The 12,936-nt window shown below is 42.6% G+C and overlaps 1 protein-coding gene across 3 annotated transcripts in view; it reads left to right on the top strand.

The window, feature by feature from the left end:
• Positions 1-6,987, top strand: part of efna2a (ephrin-A2a) — a 109,364-nt gene extending 102,377 nt beyond the window's left edge. For 2 of the 3 annotated variants that reach the window (XM_035412226.1, XM_035412227.1), the window contains exons 3-4: positions 2,634-2,699; positions 6,607-6,987. In XM_035412226.1, coding sequence (XP_035268117.1) covers positions 2,634-2,699; positions 6,607-6,731 — 191 coding nt within the window. In that variant the 3' untranslated portion in view covers positions 6,732-6,987. The remainder of the gene's footprint in view (positions 1-2,633; positions 2,700-6,606) is intronic. The other variant, XM_035412225.1, reaches the window with a different exon arrangement.
• Positions 6,988-12,936: the final 5,949 nt, after the last annotated feature.

Here is a 12,936-nt window from a genome sequence, read left to right as displayed (position 1 = left end):
CTTGCTGCCCCGTTCTGTGTGTTTCTAGGATATTGCCACTCAGCTGACAGTGCAGTAAAACAGACGTCGTGATTTCACGCTGAGTGACTGAGCCTCTAGCAGCACAAATAAAAGTGACAGATACAGGATATTTCTGAAAAGAACTGACTCTACCGGCACTAGAAGTCAAATTCTCACTTTGCAAAGTAAAAGCTGTACCAGGGTATTCTTGCGCAGAAAGTGTATTTTTCTGCTTGTTCATTCATAGTGACTCACTGCCATCTGTTGTTGGGAAGGCCTAACAATTGCAGTTGTCAAGTAACAAACAATTATTCTCTCCCAAAATATTTCAGAAAAGCACCGTATCTTCCATCACTCACTCTGCCACCTTCAAACAACTTTTGAGAAAAATGCTCGGCATGCCAGTACATCACTTTCTTGACAACAAGTGTCATTTGAATGGTTTTTTTATATATACACTGTATAAAATGTAAACAAACTACTCGTATCGTCAGACAGACAGATCCTGATGTCTTGTCTGTAAGTGGGAAGCCTTGAGTGGAGACAAGGACAGAGAAGGAGAGCTGCAGTGTAGGACAGTAATGTGACGAGCCTCCCGTGCGGAGAACAGGAGGAACCTTTGCTCCTGCAGCGCCGTGGGCTCTGGGACGTAGCGGGGCCCTGAGGGACTGGCCCCCTGTCAACATGTCTCCATTCCCAGACAGGGAGTCCCTGTTATCACTCCAGTGTGCATGGATGCTAATGGTTTATATTGTTTTGTTTTTTCTCTACACACACGCAGTGCACATTTCAGTGGCGATTGTCGTCGGGGGTGGGGGTTTGACGGAAAGGTATTTAGGCTGGGAAAAAGAAGAGGCCAGCGAAATGGTCCCCCCTCTTAACCAGCGGGGCGTCCCACCACTTATTATACATGCTGGGACGTTGTCACTCCCGAAAGGAGGAGAAGAGGAAGATGGAGAAGAGGAAACAAAAAGAAAAGAGGGTTCAAAGTTAGCATTCAGTGTCGGTGATTCTTCCTGGTCCTGAGCTGTTTTTAATGCACTCCGCCCCGAAGCTCCCAGTCAGGCCCTGTATTGTGGGCCCTTTTGTCCCAGACAGCAGCCAGGGCTGGGAAGCAGTTTGCCCCGCTATTCACAACTCTTTTTTTCTCTCCTCCCTTAGAAGATTGTTTGGCTACTACCAATATTGTAGCTGTCACGGCCCCTGGGGTGCTGGGGCAGGGGGATGACTGGAGAGGGATGGATGTGTGGGGCTATAGGAGGAGAGGGGGGCCTGGCTGGGTTATCTGCTGACAAAAGAGCTTGTCCATCACCCCGGTTCTGATGCCACCCCCTCCTCTCAGCCCTGATTGATTGGCGGTGATGGCATTATGACAGCCTCTTCTGCGCAGCTGCCGCCAGTGAAGCTTGGGCCCGCCCCCACGCGGGATCTTTGGCTCAATGGGGAGTCACACTCTGGGGGGGGAGGGGTGGGGTGGCGGTGAGGGGTTGAGGGGGTGATGGGAAGAGTGGGGGTTCAAGGGTTTGAACATAAGAAGGCTACAGATTAACACACATGGTGTGTTTGTGTGTGTGTGTGTGTTTTAATTTTAACCAGTATTGTTAGACTGTGTGTGTTATTTCTCTTTTTTGTTTTAGCATGTGCCTTCTGTGTTATCGTTAACACTCTTTTGCACACACATTTACGCACACACACACGACCTTCGCTCCCGAATTATTTCCCACCCAAACGGGAGCACTTGTTAAAAAAGCCCATTATTGAAAAGACTATCATTAGCAAACAGGCTTTAATGTGCCTGTTTTGTATATGCAGTGGAAAAATGCCTTGTTACTCTATGGATGGAAAAAAAATAAAACAATGCACCACAGTGAAATTATGATTAAGCTTCCATTAGGGTGTAAAAGCAATCTTTGAGTCACAAGTGCTCTTAGTTTTTTTTCAAGGTTAAGAATAAAGCACTATTAATTGAGACATTTTCCATCCTCTACTTTCCTTCCCTGTAATTTTATTACCATTTCAGAGGTGGATTAAGTGATCTTTTTTCCGTGGTGCCATATGGTGTGTGAGCGTGCTTGGTGACTTGGACCACGGCGCGGTGGAGTTTTGTTCTTTGCACCCCGGTCACAGTACAGCCTGGGAAGTGATTGGTGACATGAACGTTTCGGTGGAGCACCTGGTCAGCGGCGGGTTCCAGCTCTGGTGGCAGTGTCACATGGCCCGAGGCGATCAGGGTGACCGGCAGGATGGCTGTGCGGAGGCGGGAGGAGTGGGGGGGATGGGGGGGGCATTTATCATGCCAGGATGGGTGTGGTTCCTCTTTCAGCGAAGGCTTTGTCTGTTATCTAGACATTGTGGCTTTGATGTCATGCAGACTGATTGCCTTCTCATAGGGGGGAAAGGAGAAAGGACTGCATGGGTTTTGATGAGTCACATCTCTCCCTCTTGCCAAAACAGAAGGTTCCCAATACAGACCATGACACCTGCAGATAAAAAAACATGTCTGCTTTCCTGTAGTGACTCTCAGTACTGTCAGCCATGCCAACCATTACTAATTACACATTCCCTTTTGGAATGAGGGCACCTCAGAACGCTGAAACTGATGCACGATTCTTCGTCTTCCTCTCTGTTTGCAGCTTCTCCTCACCCCAACCTTGTCGGGAAGCCCTGCTTGAAGTTGAAAGTGTACGTCAAGCCCACGAGTAAGTCCCGCCCCTTTTGCCGACGGACGGCAGTCCTGACCACTTACAGCCTGTGTTGATCTCAATTGCATCGATTTCAGGAATTCAGTTCTAATCACGGGTGTCCTTGTTCAACATTGTCTCGCGTGACCCTTGAGACTTGACTGAGGTACGGTACGGACGCCACGCCTGCGTGCCCTGCTCCTGCTGCTGGTCTGAAGCTAGTGCTCTACTGAAGCCCGAGTCAATGTTGATTTATGAAGTGAATCCCCATTCCGTCATTGTCTCTGCTCTGCCTGTCAGGAAGAGACAAACCTCTATTCGGCAGTGAGGCAGCATAACTCATTACTGGGCCGCGAGCTTCCCAGATGGACAGTACAAATAGAAACAGATAATACCGGCCTCAGGGCACTTTCTGGAGGAAATTATTCATCTGTAAGGGGCCAGATAAAATCAAGACTTTGACCTACCAACTAATCATAAAGTCTAAACCAAGATGCCGATCTCCCATAGGAGTAAAAACAAAAGCGTCAGAAAGCCACTGGCAGCAGGGCTGTCGTTTGTGAATTAAATGGAGGTTGGAATTAAACTCCCAAAAAATGTTCACTTGGTGCTGCTGCTGTAACATTGAACAGGAACCACATTAAGATGTACTCTGTGCACACCTATACATTTTTATGTGAATTAACACTGGAAAAATTATATTCTGTTTCTATGCTTTCAGCTGAATGTCGGGATATGGTGTTGATTTAATGTAGTCATTGATTCTATTCAGTAACAATCGTTACCTTCATTTGTAGAGCACCTTTAGTCTAACATTTGCAGCTCAGAATAAGATGTTGAAAACATGTAATCATGCTGTAATATACTGTGTATATTTACTTATTCAGTCATTCGTTAATTAATTCATTCATTCATTCATTCATTCATTCATTCATTTAGGCTTCCAGTTTCTTGAATGTGCTTCAGCGGTTCATGGTCAGTTTATTTGTTACTGTTATGAACGAGTTAGTCGAAGTGAGCCTGTCTGAACTGGTAATCAACTTGCAGATGTAGCTTCTATTCAGCTCAGACAAGCTACTCATTTGTTTCAAGCTATTTGTACAAACCCGGTAGAGAAAAGGAAGGTGTTAAACTGCCTTCACAGTTCAGATGACTATGTCAATATTTTTAAGTGTCATTTGCAGAATAATGTCCTGAAGCCTTATTCCAGAGCTATTTATTTCCAGTATAGGCTGACTGATTGTGTCATCCCATTATCTCTGTATAATTATGAATAAATATGACTAGCACTGAAAACATCAATTCCCCAGAACAGTTAAGGCAATTGCATGTAAATTGAAATTTATTTATTCCTCCCAAGTACAGATGCATATTTCTTAGATTCTCAGTGATCTGCTACTGAAGCACCAATGAAAAATTGACTGGATATGGTTCTTCATATTGCCCCCTAATGCATTTTGCTCTGTGCAGTAATTTCATCATTAAGGTCTTATTGTTTAAACTCTTGCGATGTAATTTAGATTGATATGATAATATGCTTCTTGTGATGTCTCAGACTGCTTCATCCCAGCTTTAATGAAGGGTTTTGGGATTGATAATTGGTGCTGTGAAAAGATATTAATTGATGGATTGATTAAAAATGGAAATTTTTCTTTAGGACTCTGGGGCTTTATTTAACGCGTAAACCTTGAAGAATTGTCAACTAAAATCATACAAGTTTTTTCTGCCAAGAGTTATTTTTAAATAAATGTGCCACAATCTTGATGGGCTTTATAATTAAATATCACAGATCTCAAATATCATACTTCTGTTAATCACATTATTTTTATGTCATTTAGACGCAAACTTTAAGAACCATAAAATACTTTTCACGGTAGCTCCAGTGGGACTTGTACAGCCAATTCTATCAGCCCTTAACGGGTCAAGGCAACTGGATTCAGACTGTGGTTATATTCCCCAGAGCTGATAATTTAATATCTTCTTAATATTTATTTCAAGTTTTAAACACAATTATAACCATTAAATTGTAATAAACATTATTTAATTATGGTGACCTCTTCAGCAGACAAGGACAGGGTGAGCATGTATCCTGCACTCATTTACATTCATATCTGTAAGACACATCATATGTAAACCATTCCTCATCGCTAACTAGGTTGCAGCTGGTTAGAGCAGCAACTTTACACTACCACAAAAAAACGAAAGAACGCAGCATAAACTAGGCTTTACCATCAGATAGTTCAATGTGTAACAACGTTGTTGCATTTGAATAAAGAAAGTCATTGATTCTGCATTGTAAGCTTGAAAGCTATTTAATTGTCGCTAGCTAATGGTAGGACTACTTTCCAGTCCACCACGTTCTGCGACAAGTTCCAGGCGAAAATGGGCACTGCAAATACTAACTGTATTGGTTATTGAAATGTTGCAGTGCCCGTGGTCTCCAGAAATACAACCCGTTTCTTGTACGTCTCTTCATTTTTGTGAAAATAAAATCCAGAGAAAGAAAATCTCCACATCCAAAGAAGGGGAAATGCTTAGGCATTTTCAATTTAGCTTGCATTACCCCCACAAAAGTAGCAAGAGCGTCATTTACATATTACATTTAGAAAAGATTTCAAGAAAAGGTTTTTGTTACGTAACTAACACCTGGTTAATCTCACCCTCTGAAAACCTGCCATTAAGCCAAGGAAGAAAGCAAGCCAATTTTGGTGCAGGTTTTTGTACATACATTATACATACATTTTATACGTTTTAAACAACACATCAGCAACAAAAAGATTTCAGTTTCCTGAACCTTTATGGCCCATTTGTTAATACACCTTGGACTTTAAGTTCTGTGCTGAAAAATGGGGCCAGTCATCACAGATTCCCAAAACAAGTTCTTGTCCAAATAAATAATCGGAAATCCTTTCTTTCCCTTTGAATTGTTGAGGGAAGGGAGACATTTATTGTATTCCATGATTTATTTAGGATTTTATTAGAGTATGTACAGCCAACAGATTAAATTCAATTTTCTCTCTCATCAGGGTCTAACCTGTGTGGGATTTTGATTGTGAAATATGTGTATATTTACCTCTGGCATATGGTAAAGAATGTGGGCCTGTCTGTTAGGAGCTTTATTATACATAACAACTCGATCTGCTCCCTTGCCAGCTCTGTCCGAGCCATTACCATAATTCTCCCTGGCTAAGTCTGGTATGTGACTGTTTATTTTCATGCGCACACTGAGGCCTAAAATCATAATCTTGTTTGGGAGACAGGGGTTAACCCTTGCTCTCCCAGACCCCCCCTCCTAATGTCTTTTGGAAATGGAAACAGTCTTGTCTGAAACTGGCGTCTTAAAAAAAAAAGGTCTGGTTAAACCATTTGGGAAAAAAATAGTCCAAAATCAAAGAGTAATTTTGGGGGTAGGTTAATGGGGGCTGGGGAACTGGAGCGATGCTATGTACAGTGTAACTGAACTGAGGATTACAGTGTTTGGACATGGCATTTGTACGTGTCTCAGGGTACCTGGCTTCACCAGACAGGTCCCTCTCTCTCTCTGAGCACTGTCATCTGAGGGTGGACGCTTTCCCTCTGATCTCATCTTCACAGTAAACATCGCAGCAGAGCTGTGAACAGCTCAGCACTGCTTCGCTAAAGCAGCGGTGCTAGGCTGGCTGGGACACTGTCTAAAGCTTCAAGATTTTATGTTTTTCTTTTCCTCTGTTCCATCATGTAATTGATTTCATTTCGCCAGATCCTACTGCTGCAAATCATATTTTGTGGTGCTTCTATAATTCAAATATTCTTACACTACCAAATTCATATTCGCAAATTGAATGGTAATACAGGTGCTGTAATGCTGCAGTAATTCACATGGTGTTGTCTGACTGTAACTCGCATTCTGTAACACTTGTGTTCTGTCTGTGTCCCTGTGTCTCAGATGACTCTGTGTACGAGTCCCCAGAGCCCTTCCTGACAGATGACAGCACAGGCGGCTGCTGTGTGGCTGCCCCCTGCCTCTCGCTCATGCTGGCCATGCTGCTGATGCTGCTGGCTTCTTCATAGCATCATTGCCCTGTCACCCCCTCTGCAGGCCTCCTCCACAGTGGGCCTTCCCCACCCCCCCTCTGCAGCCTCCTCCACAGCGGGCCTTCCCCACCCCCCCCTCTACAGTCTCCTCCACGGTGGGCCTTCCCCACCCTCCCTCTGCGGCCTCCTCCACGGTGGGCCTTCCCCACCCTCCCTCTGCGGCCTCCTCCACGGTGGGCCTTCCCCACCCCTCCTCTGCAGCCTACTCCACAGTGGACCTTCTGCACCCCCCTCCCCCCCCCACCCCCATCTCATACCCTACCGCCCCCCCCCCAACCCTAACCCTAACCCTAAACCCCCCCCCCCCCCCCCCCCCCCCGGAAGACCCCTCCAGTTACCCTTACGTCTCAGCCACCATCAGGACAGTGTAAGACCACTCTGTTCACATTCACTGGAACCCTGCCACAAATACTGCTGACGCTGACGCTCCCGGCGACCTTCGACCTCCACACGCAACTCAACCCCTGCAAGTGATTATGGACAGCGGCCGTCAGGGATGGAGCGAGAGTCCTGCACAAGATGCTCTCAGCATGTTTTCTCTCCTCTTTTTGATGGATAGTTGGGCAGTGCAGCTAGAGCAAAATGATTGATTTCCGAGTCCCCCACCACTCCATGTAACCTGTTTTTATTCCTCTGCTTCATCTCCACTGGCAGTCCACTGAAGCCCCACTCCCATCGTGAACACCTTTCTTTTGCTTTAGTTTTTATAGTTTTTGTTGGTCAAGGCTCTGTTAGTCTTGGACTGTGTCCATCTGCATATAGAACCTTCACTTTTCCAGTGACTGTGCTCAGGGTGGGGTGTCTCTCTCTCTCTTTCTTTCTTTCTTTCTTCCTCTCCCTCCCTCCCCCTCTCATTCTCATTCTCTGTCTGCTCCATGCTGCCACAGTCCCAGAAAGTTTCAACATTAGCCATCCTTAAGAAAAGGCATTTTTCTGTAAATCTGCCAAAGACGCTTCTCTAGTTTTCCTTTTTTTTAACTGTGGGTGTGGGAGACATCAGGATTTGGACGGTAATCATATGCAGCCAGAGAGCTAAATGTGCAGACGCTGAATCAACGTATGAGGAGTCGCATGGCTGAAAGGACAATGATGTTGTTTTTTTATAATCTTTTTTCACAAAAAAAGAATGTTTAGTAAAAACAAATGAACAGTAAAAAAAATTGCCTTTTTTCCTCTGGTGCTGAAACCGATATGAAATTTTCTGGTCATAAGCTACAGTACTGAGTGGAAGGGGGACATCCTGTGGTGATGAAGTATTTTTGTGAATTACAAACCTTGCTTTCGCTCACTCTACTTCCCTTACTCTCTCTTCTCCCTGCTGCTTTCTATCACTGTCCCTTTCATCCTCCCTTTCCCTTCATCCCTCCTTTTCCCCTCCATTTCTCCCTCGCTCTCTATGTGGAGTTTTGTCTGACGTGCTGTGCCACTTCGCGTCCCCTGCCTGAGAGCTGGTGAAGACAAGCTTTTTCAGTGGAAAAGTCCGGAGAGTCAAGGCCTCGCATTTGGCACTGGATGCTCATTCAGCTAACTCTCTGGGGCCTGTGCCCACAAGACTGTGCGCAGGACCTGGCTTTCTCACCAGGGAAGCCGCAAACAAGCAAGCAAACAAAAAAGCGCAGCAAAAAAAAAAAAAAAAAAAAAGAAAGAAAAAAATCATTCAGTTTTGAGTCTGTGTAGCACTTCTGCCTAACTAATGGACACCCATTTTACAACTTCATCAAATGACTGGGGGCAGGGACAAGGCGCTAATGCTGTGACTTTTTATTGGAACGCTCGTCTCTAATATGGAGATCATTAAAAAAAATATGATTTCTGTGAGAGCCAACCTAAATGACAACAAAAAAACAGAAAAACATTTTAAAAAGTTACCTGAATACAATTTTTATATTTTACTTTATTCCATGTTATTTTTTACTTTTTACTTTTCAAAAAAGCAGCAGAAATGATTCATATGTGATATGAAATTATAATGTAGACCCTTGAATGACTAGAGTGATGATGGTACCAGTCTCTGCAGTCAAACAAGCCTAGAAAAGTCAGCCGTTTGCTATTGTTGTTGTTGTTTTTCTGCTTGTATCACAATGCATTCTGGTACTTGTAGTCCTGTAATGATTTTTTTTTTCAAAGGTGAAAACCATATTATGGTGTGATTATCAGATCAATTCATCTTTTGTTTGACTTTCATGTGGGAACAACATGTTTTCAGTTCCTATAAAATGTTCTTGTTTGGGCAAAGGAAAGCTACAGGAAAAAAGGAAAAACACAAATAAAGCTTTTTGTCTATAGCAGAAAAAACTCTGGTTTGCACCATGAAGTGTCTGTACCTAGAAAATAAATAATAATTATATGATGTCAGAATGTCTATAATAGCTGCCAAGATCAAACATAAGCTATCAGTCATTATTTCAGGTATTTCTTAATTTCTAAATTAATTTGCAAGATCAATTTGTAAAAAAAAAAAATGTGCAAGTGTTCTTTAAAAACAATGTCAAGTAGTCAAAGTAAAGTCAAGGCATCGGAACATATTTTGTAAGTAAATAAAACATTATTCCACAGTTCAACAAACTGGTTAGAAACTGAATTGGGAAGTAGGGGTAAATGGGATTATTTTCCCAAAAATAAACTGATTGTTGTTCAACTTTTATTTACTGTTTACCCGCTGATACTCTTGTCAATTCCCTGACATAGTCCTTTTGGCTGTAGCAACGCAGAATTATAAATATTCTGCTGGAATGACACACTTTCACTTAAGAATATACTTTCTAACCTCTGCTGATTGCTCCTAGTGAGTCTTCAGAGGGGAGCTAATTTTAGGAATGTATCAATTCGTGTTTGATAAATTCACAAAAAGTAAAGCTGCCAGTAAGACTATTTCCTTTCATTTCAACTGCAAAACTACAAGATTACCATCCAATTCACTCCATGTCACTCTGTCATGGCCTCCAAAAGACAGGTTTGTATTGGTGTGAGATCGGCTCATCTCTGCAAATAAACTAGAAAGCAAAAAAATGAAAAAGAAAAGAAATATATATATATATATATATCCAGATATATATCATCAAACTGTCTGGTAGAGGAGGAATCTGCTGTGGCTTGTGGAAGTGATTTAAAACGATCAATACTTTCCCATGGCAGCTACTGCAGGTTTTGCTGATAAGGAGGCAGGATGTGAGGATGATGACAAAAAAGTGGAAATAAAGTATAAAATAGTCATGGAGAAACTCCCCTGCATCGCTGCCTTTAAGAGCCGGCCCATGTGGTCTCGGCGAAAGGGAAGAGGGGCAGGCTGGGATATTTGTTGTTTGAAAAGGTGCCAGAGTGGAGATCAGGAAATGTTGTTTGATAGCGCTGAATGTTGCAGGTACCCCATACGGAGACAGCGCCCGACTCCCGGGGAGGCTGATAAAGGAGAGATGGGATAATTGAAGGGTTACCGGGGTATTTTCTTCTCACAATTTCTGCTATTTTCTTTTCCCCTCAATTCGCTGATGGAAGCGGGGGCCGGGTGTGTCTTGCCGCCGCTCGTGTTGCGGGGACAAACCGCACGCTTCTGCTGTGAACTGCTAATGGTGCTGCTGCTGACCAGCGGTGAGTGAGAGCGCTGTGTCCCCCTTCAGCAAGATGACCAAGGGGAAAATGTATATAATCAAAAGCCTTTCACAATCTTCATCTCCTACAAAACATAACCCTCTCTGGCCGCTCTGGGGAACATTTGTATCCATTTTAAAAATTGAAAACAGGCCTTGATCTCTTACTGTTATACAATCAGTAGATTACTATTAAAGTTTCACTACCATATTAATCTCGGGATTGATTATAGCGTACAATTAAAATAAATATTGAAAATATTGTAAAATAGGGTACCATCGTCAAGACACAGTCTGCCTGTTTAATCAGGGTGGGGGTGGGGGGGGAACCTTTTCCCAAGGACATCAAAATTGAAATACAAAAATCCCACTACCCAAGTGATGTGAGTATTTGTAATTCTCAAAAACAGTCTAAATGAAACATCCAGAGTGTGAGTAGTTTAAAATGAAGCTGTAGAATTATCATTGGTCGTTTCTGCAGTAGCAGTTGGCACTAGCTGTGTCTGAAAACACAAAATATCAGCAATGGTCTTCATCCCCCACTGCGCTCTCTCATTTCTGAGTCCATCACTTAGAGCTACACTTTAAAAGTCAGCAAGTATGAAGTACTTCTGTCTGCTACTCCTTTGTGCCCCACTGTTATTTACTGTATATACACACACACACACACACAGAATAAGTACATTATAGCCCCAATCAGAGCCACAATATCTCTCTCTCTCTCTCTCTCTCTCTCTATGTGTGTGTGTATATATATATATATATATATATATATATAGTTGGCGGCTGCCAAATACATTGCTTTATACAGAATGGTAATGGTTCTTTTTATGAGACTCACGATCCAAGATCTAATTACGCTTTCTAAATGTTATGCTACTTCACTGAGCTTTTATACCTATTTAACCTTTAATACTGTATTTCCAAACCCCTCAGGATACATGGGGCTCTAAAATCATCTGGGCTCTTCCAACTGAAGCACTTGACTTTGACATGTGTTTACTTGCTTTGCACAAAGAATGATAGGAGTTAAACAATAACAGTCACTCTCATCATACTAACTCAATTAGAGGACATTGACCCAGTTCTTTCAGGGCAACTGGCAACTGGCAACAGTGGCTTACTGTCTCTGGCTATTTGCTTAATTGGCCAGCACAACTATTTTCCCTGTGGTCCTTCATCTGTTCCTAATTAAAAGATATTTAGATTTTTTTAGAAATCTGCTGAACTAGTCCCTCCAGGTCTTAGCTCAATGATAATGTTCATTGATTTTATAATGATGTGCTCTAATTCAAAATGCACCATCATAGTTCTGTCAGTCATGAGAGGAATATAAATACTACTAATTAAGTACATGTACTTTATTACTAGTACTATGTACAGTACATACACACCGAAAGCAAGCATAAGCATATCAACCAGTTATGACATACTGTTGCTGTTTTTCCCTTACCCCACTCTACTTCGACTTCTACCTCTAGAGAAGACATAAACTTGTTACTTGTTATTTGCTGTTTACTCTGGCATTTCATTTCTTGTTCTCTCTCAGTTTTTGTGTTGTTCTCACCCCTGTGCTGTGTTTCTCTGCTCGACGGCTTGCCACAGCAGGAACTCTGTGAGGTGCACTTCCTCTGCCGGGCTTGGCTTGACCTTTTCACAATCAAAAAACCCTGCAGCCAAGGCCCATCAGGCCCCTGATGTGAAGTGCTTCTCCCACAGGGGGTTTCCAGGAGATTGCACCCCAGGCATTGCTTAACAAGATAAAACAGAGCTGCTATCACAGCTCATTCCTAACAAATTGTGACTCACAATCGCAAACACCAAACCCACCGAGTGCTTCGCAACATGACACCACTATACAATGTGCTGTCCTTCGGATGGTCCAGGTGACAAAATAGTTTTGATTTCTGATTCCTGCTTCGGTTTTGTGACAGGGGAGTCTCCAGGATGGCATCGCATCCACTCTGTCACGACTTGGAAAGAGGGCTTAAAAGTTTCAGCGGCAGTAAGCAGAGGAGCCGGAGAGAGATGGCTCTTGAATCATTGGGTAATCAAAATTTGTAATGCGATCTGTTGCGGGTGCACTGCCTGCATCCAGATGAAATCTGTTTCCTACCTAACCCTCTGACATTTATGGTGAGGTTCTGTTGGGGACTAAGTACAAAAGGCATCAGGTTTCCAGGCTTTCATGAGAGGCATATATTTTCAGCGCGGACTTCACATACTTTATTCCACAAAGCTGTTCTTCCATACGCCATCTTGTATTCTAGCGAAATCATTAATGCAATATTTTTTTGTGTGTGATACGCTCTTTAAAAGCTTTTAAATAGCTGTGACGAAAAAGTTATGCCATTATGCTATTCAGCCCAGAAATTAAATACAAAGTCCATTGGTGTGAATAAAGGCTTCAATTTTCACATATATTGTATTAGATATGACAGTACATCAGTAAAACAGTAGAGTATGTAGGTCATATTTAATCAAAGATGTATTAATATTCTACAACACTCATATTACATTCTATTATTTTATTTTAATGGTGGAGTGTATGGTACTAGTCAAAGCAAATGAGTCATCACACAGACTCACAGACT

This window comes from Anguilla anguilla, chromosome 4, assembly GCF_013347855.1.
Source record: "Anguilla anguilla isolate fAngAng1 chromosome 4, fAngAng1.pri, whole genome shotgun sequence".
Lineage (NCBI taxonomy): Eukaryota > Metazoa > Chordata > Actinopteri > Anguilliformes > Anguillidae > Anguilla > Anguilla anguilla.
Note: the sequence above shows the minus strand (reverse complement) of the source record. Positions and strands in the feature narration are given on the sequence as shown.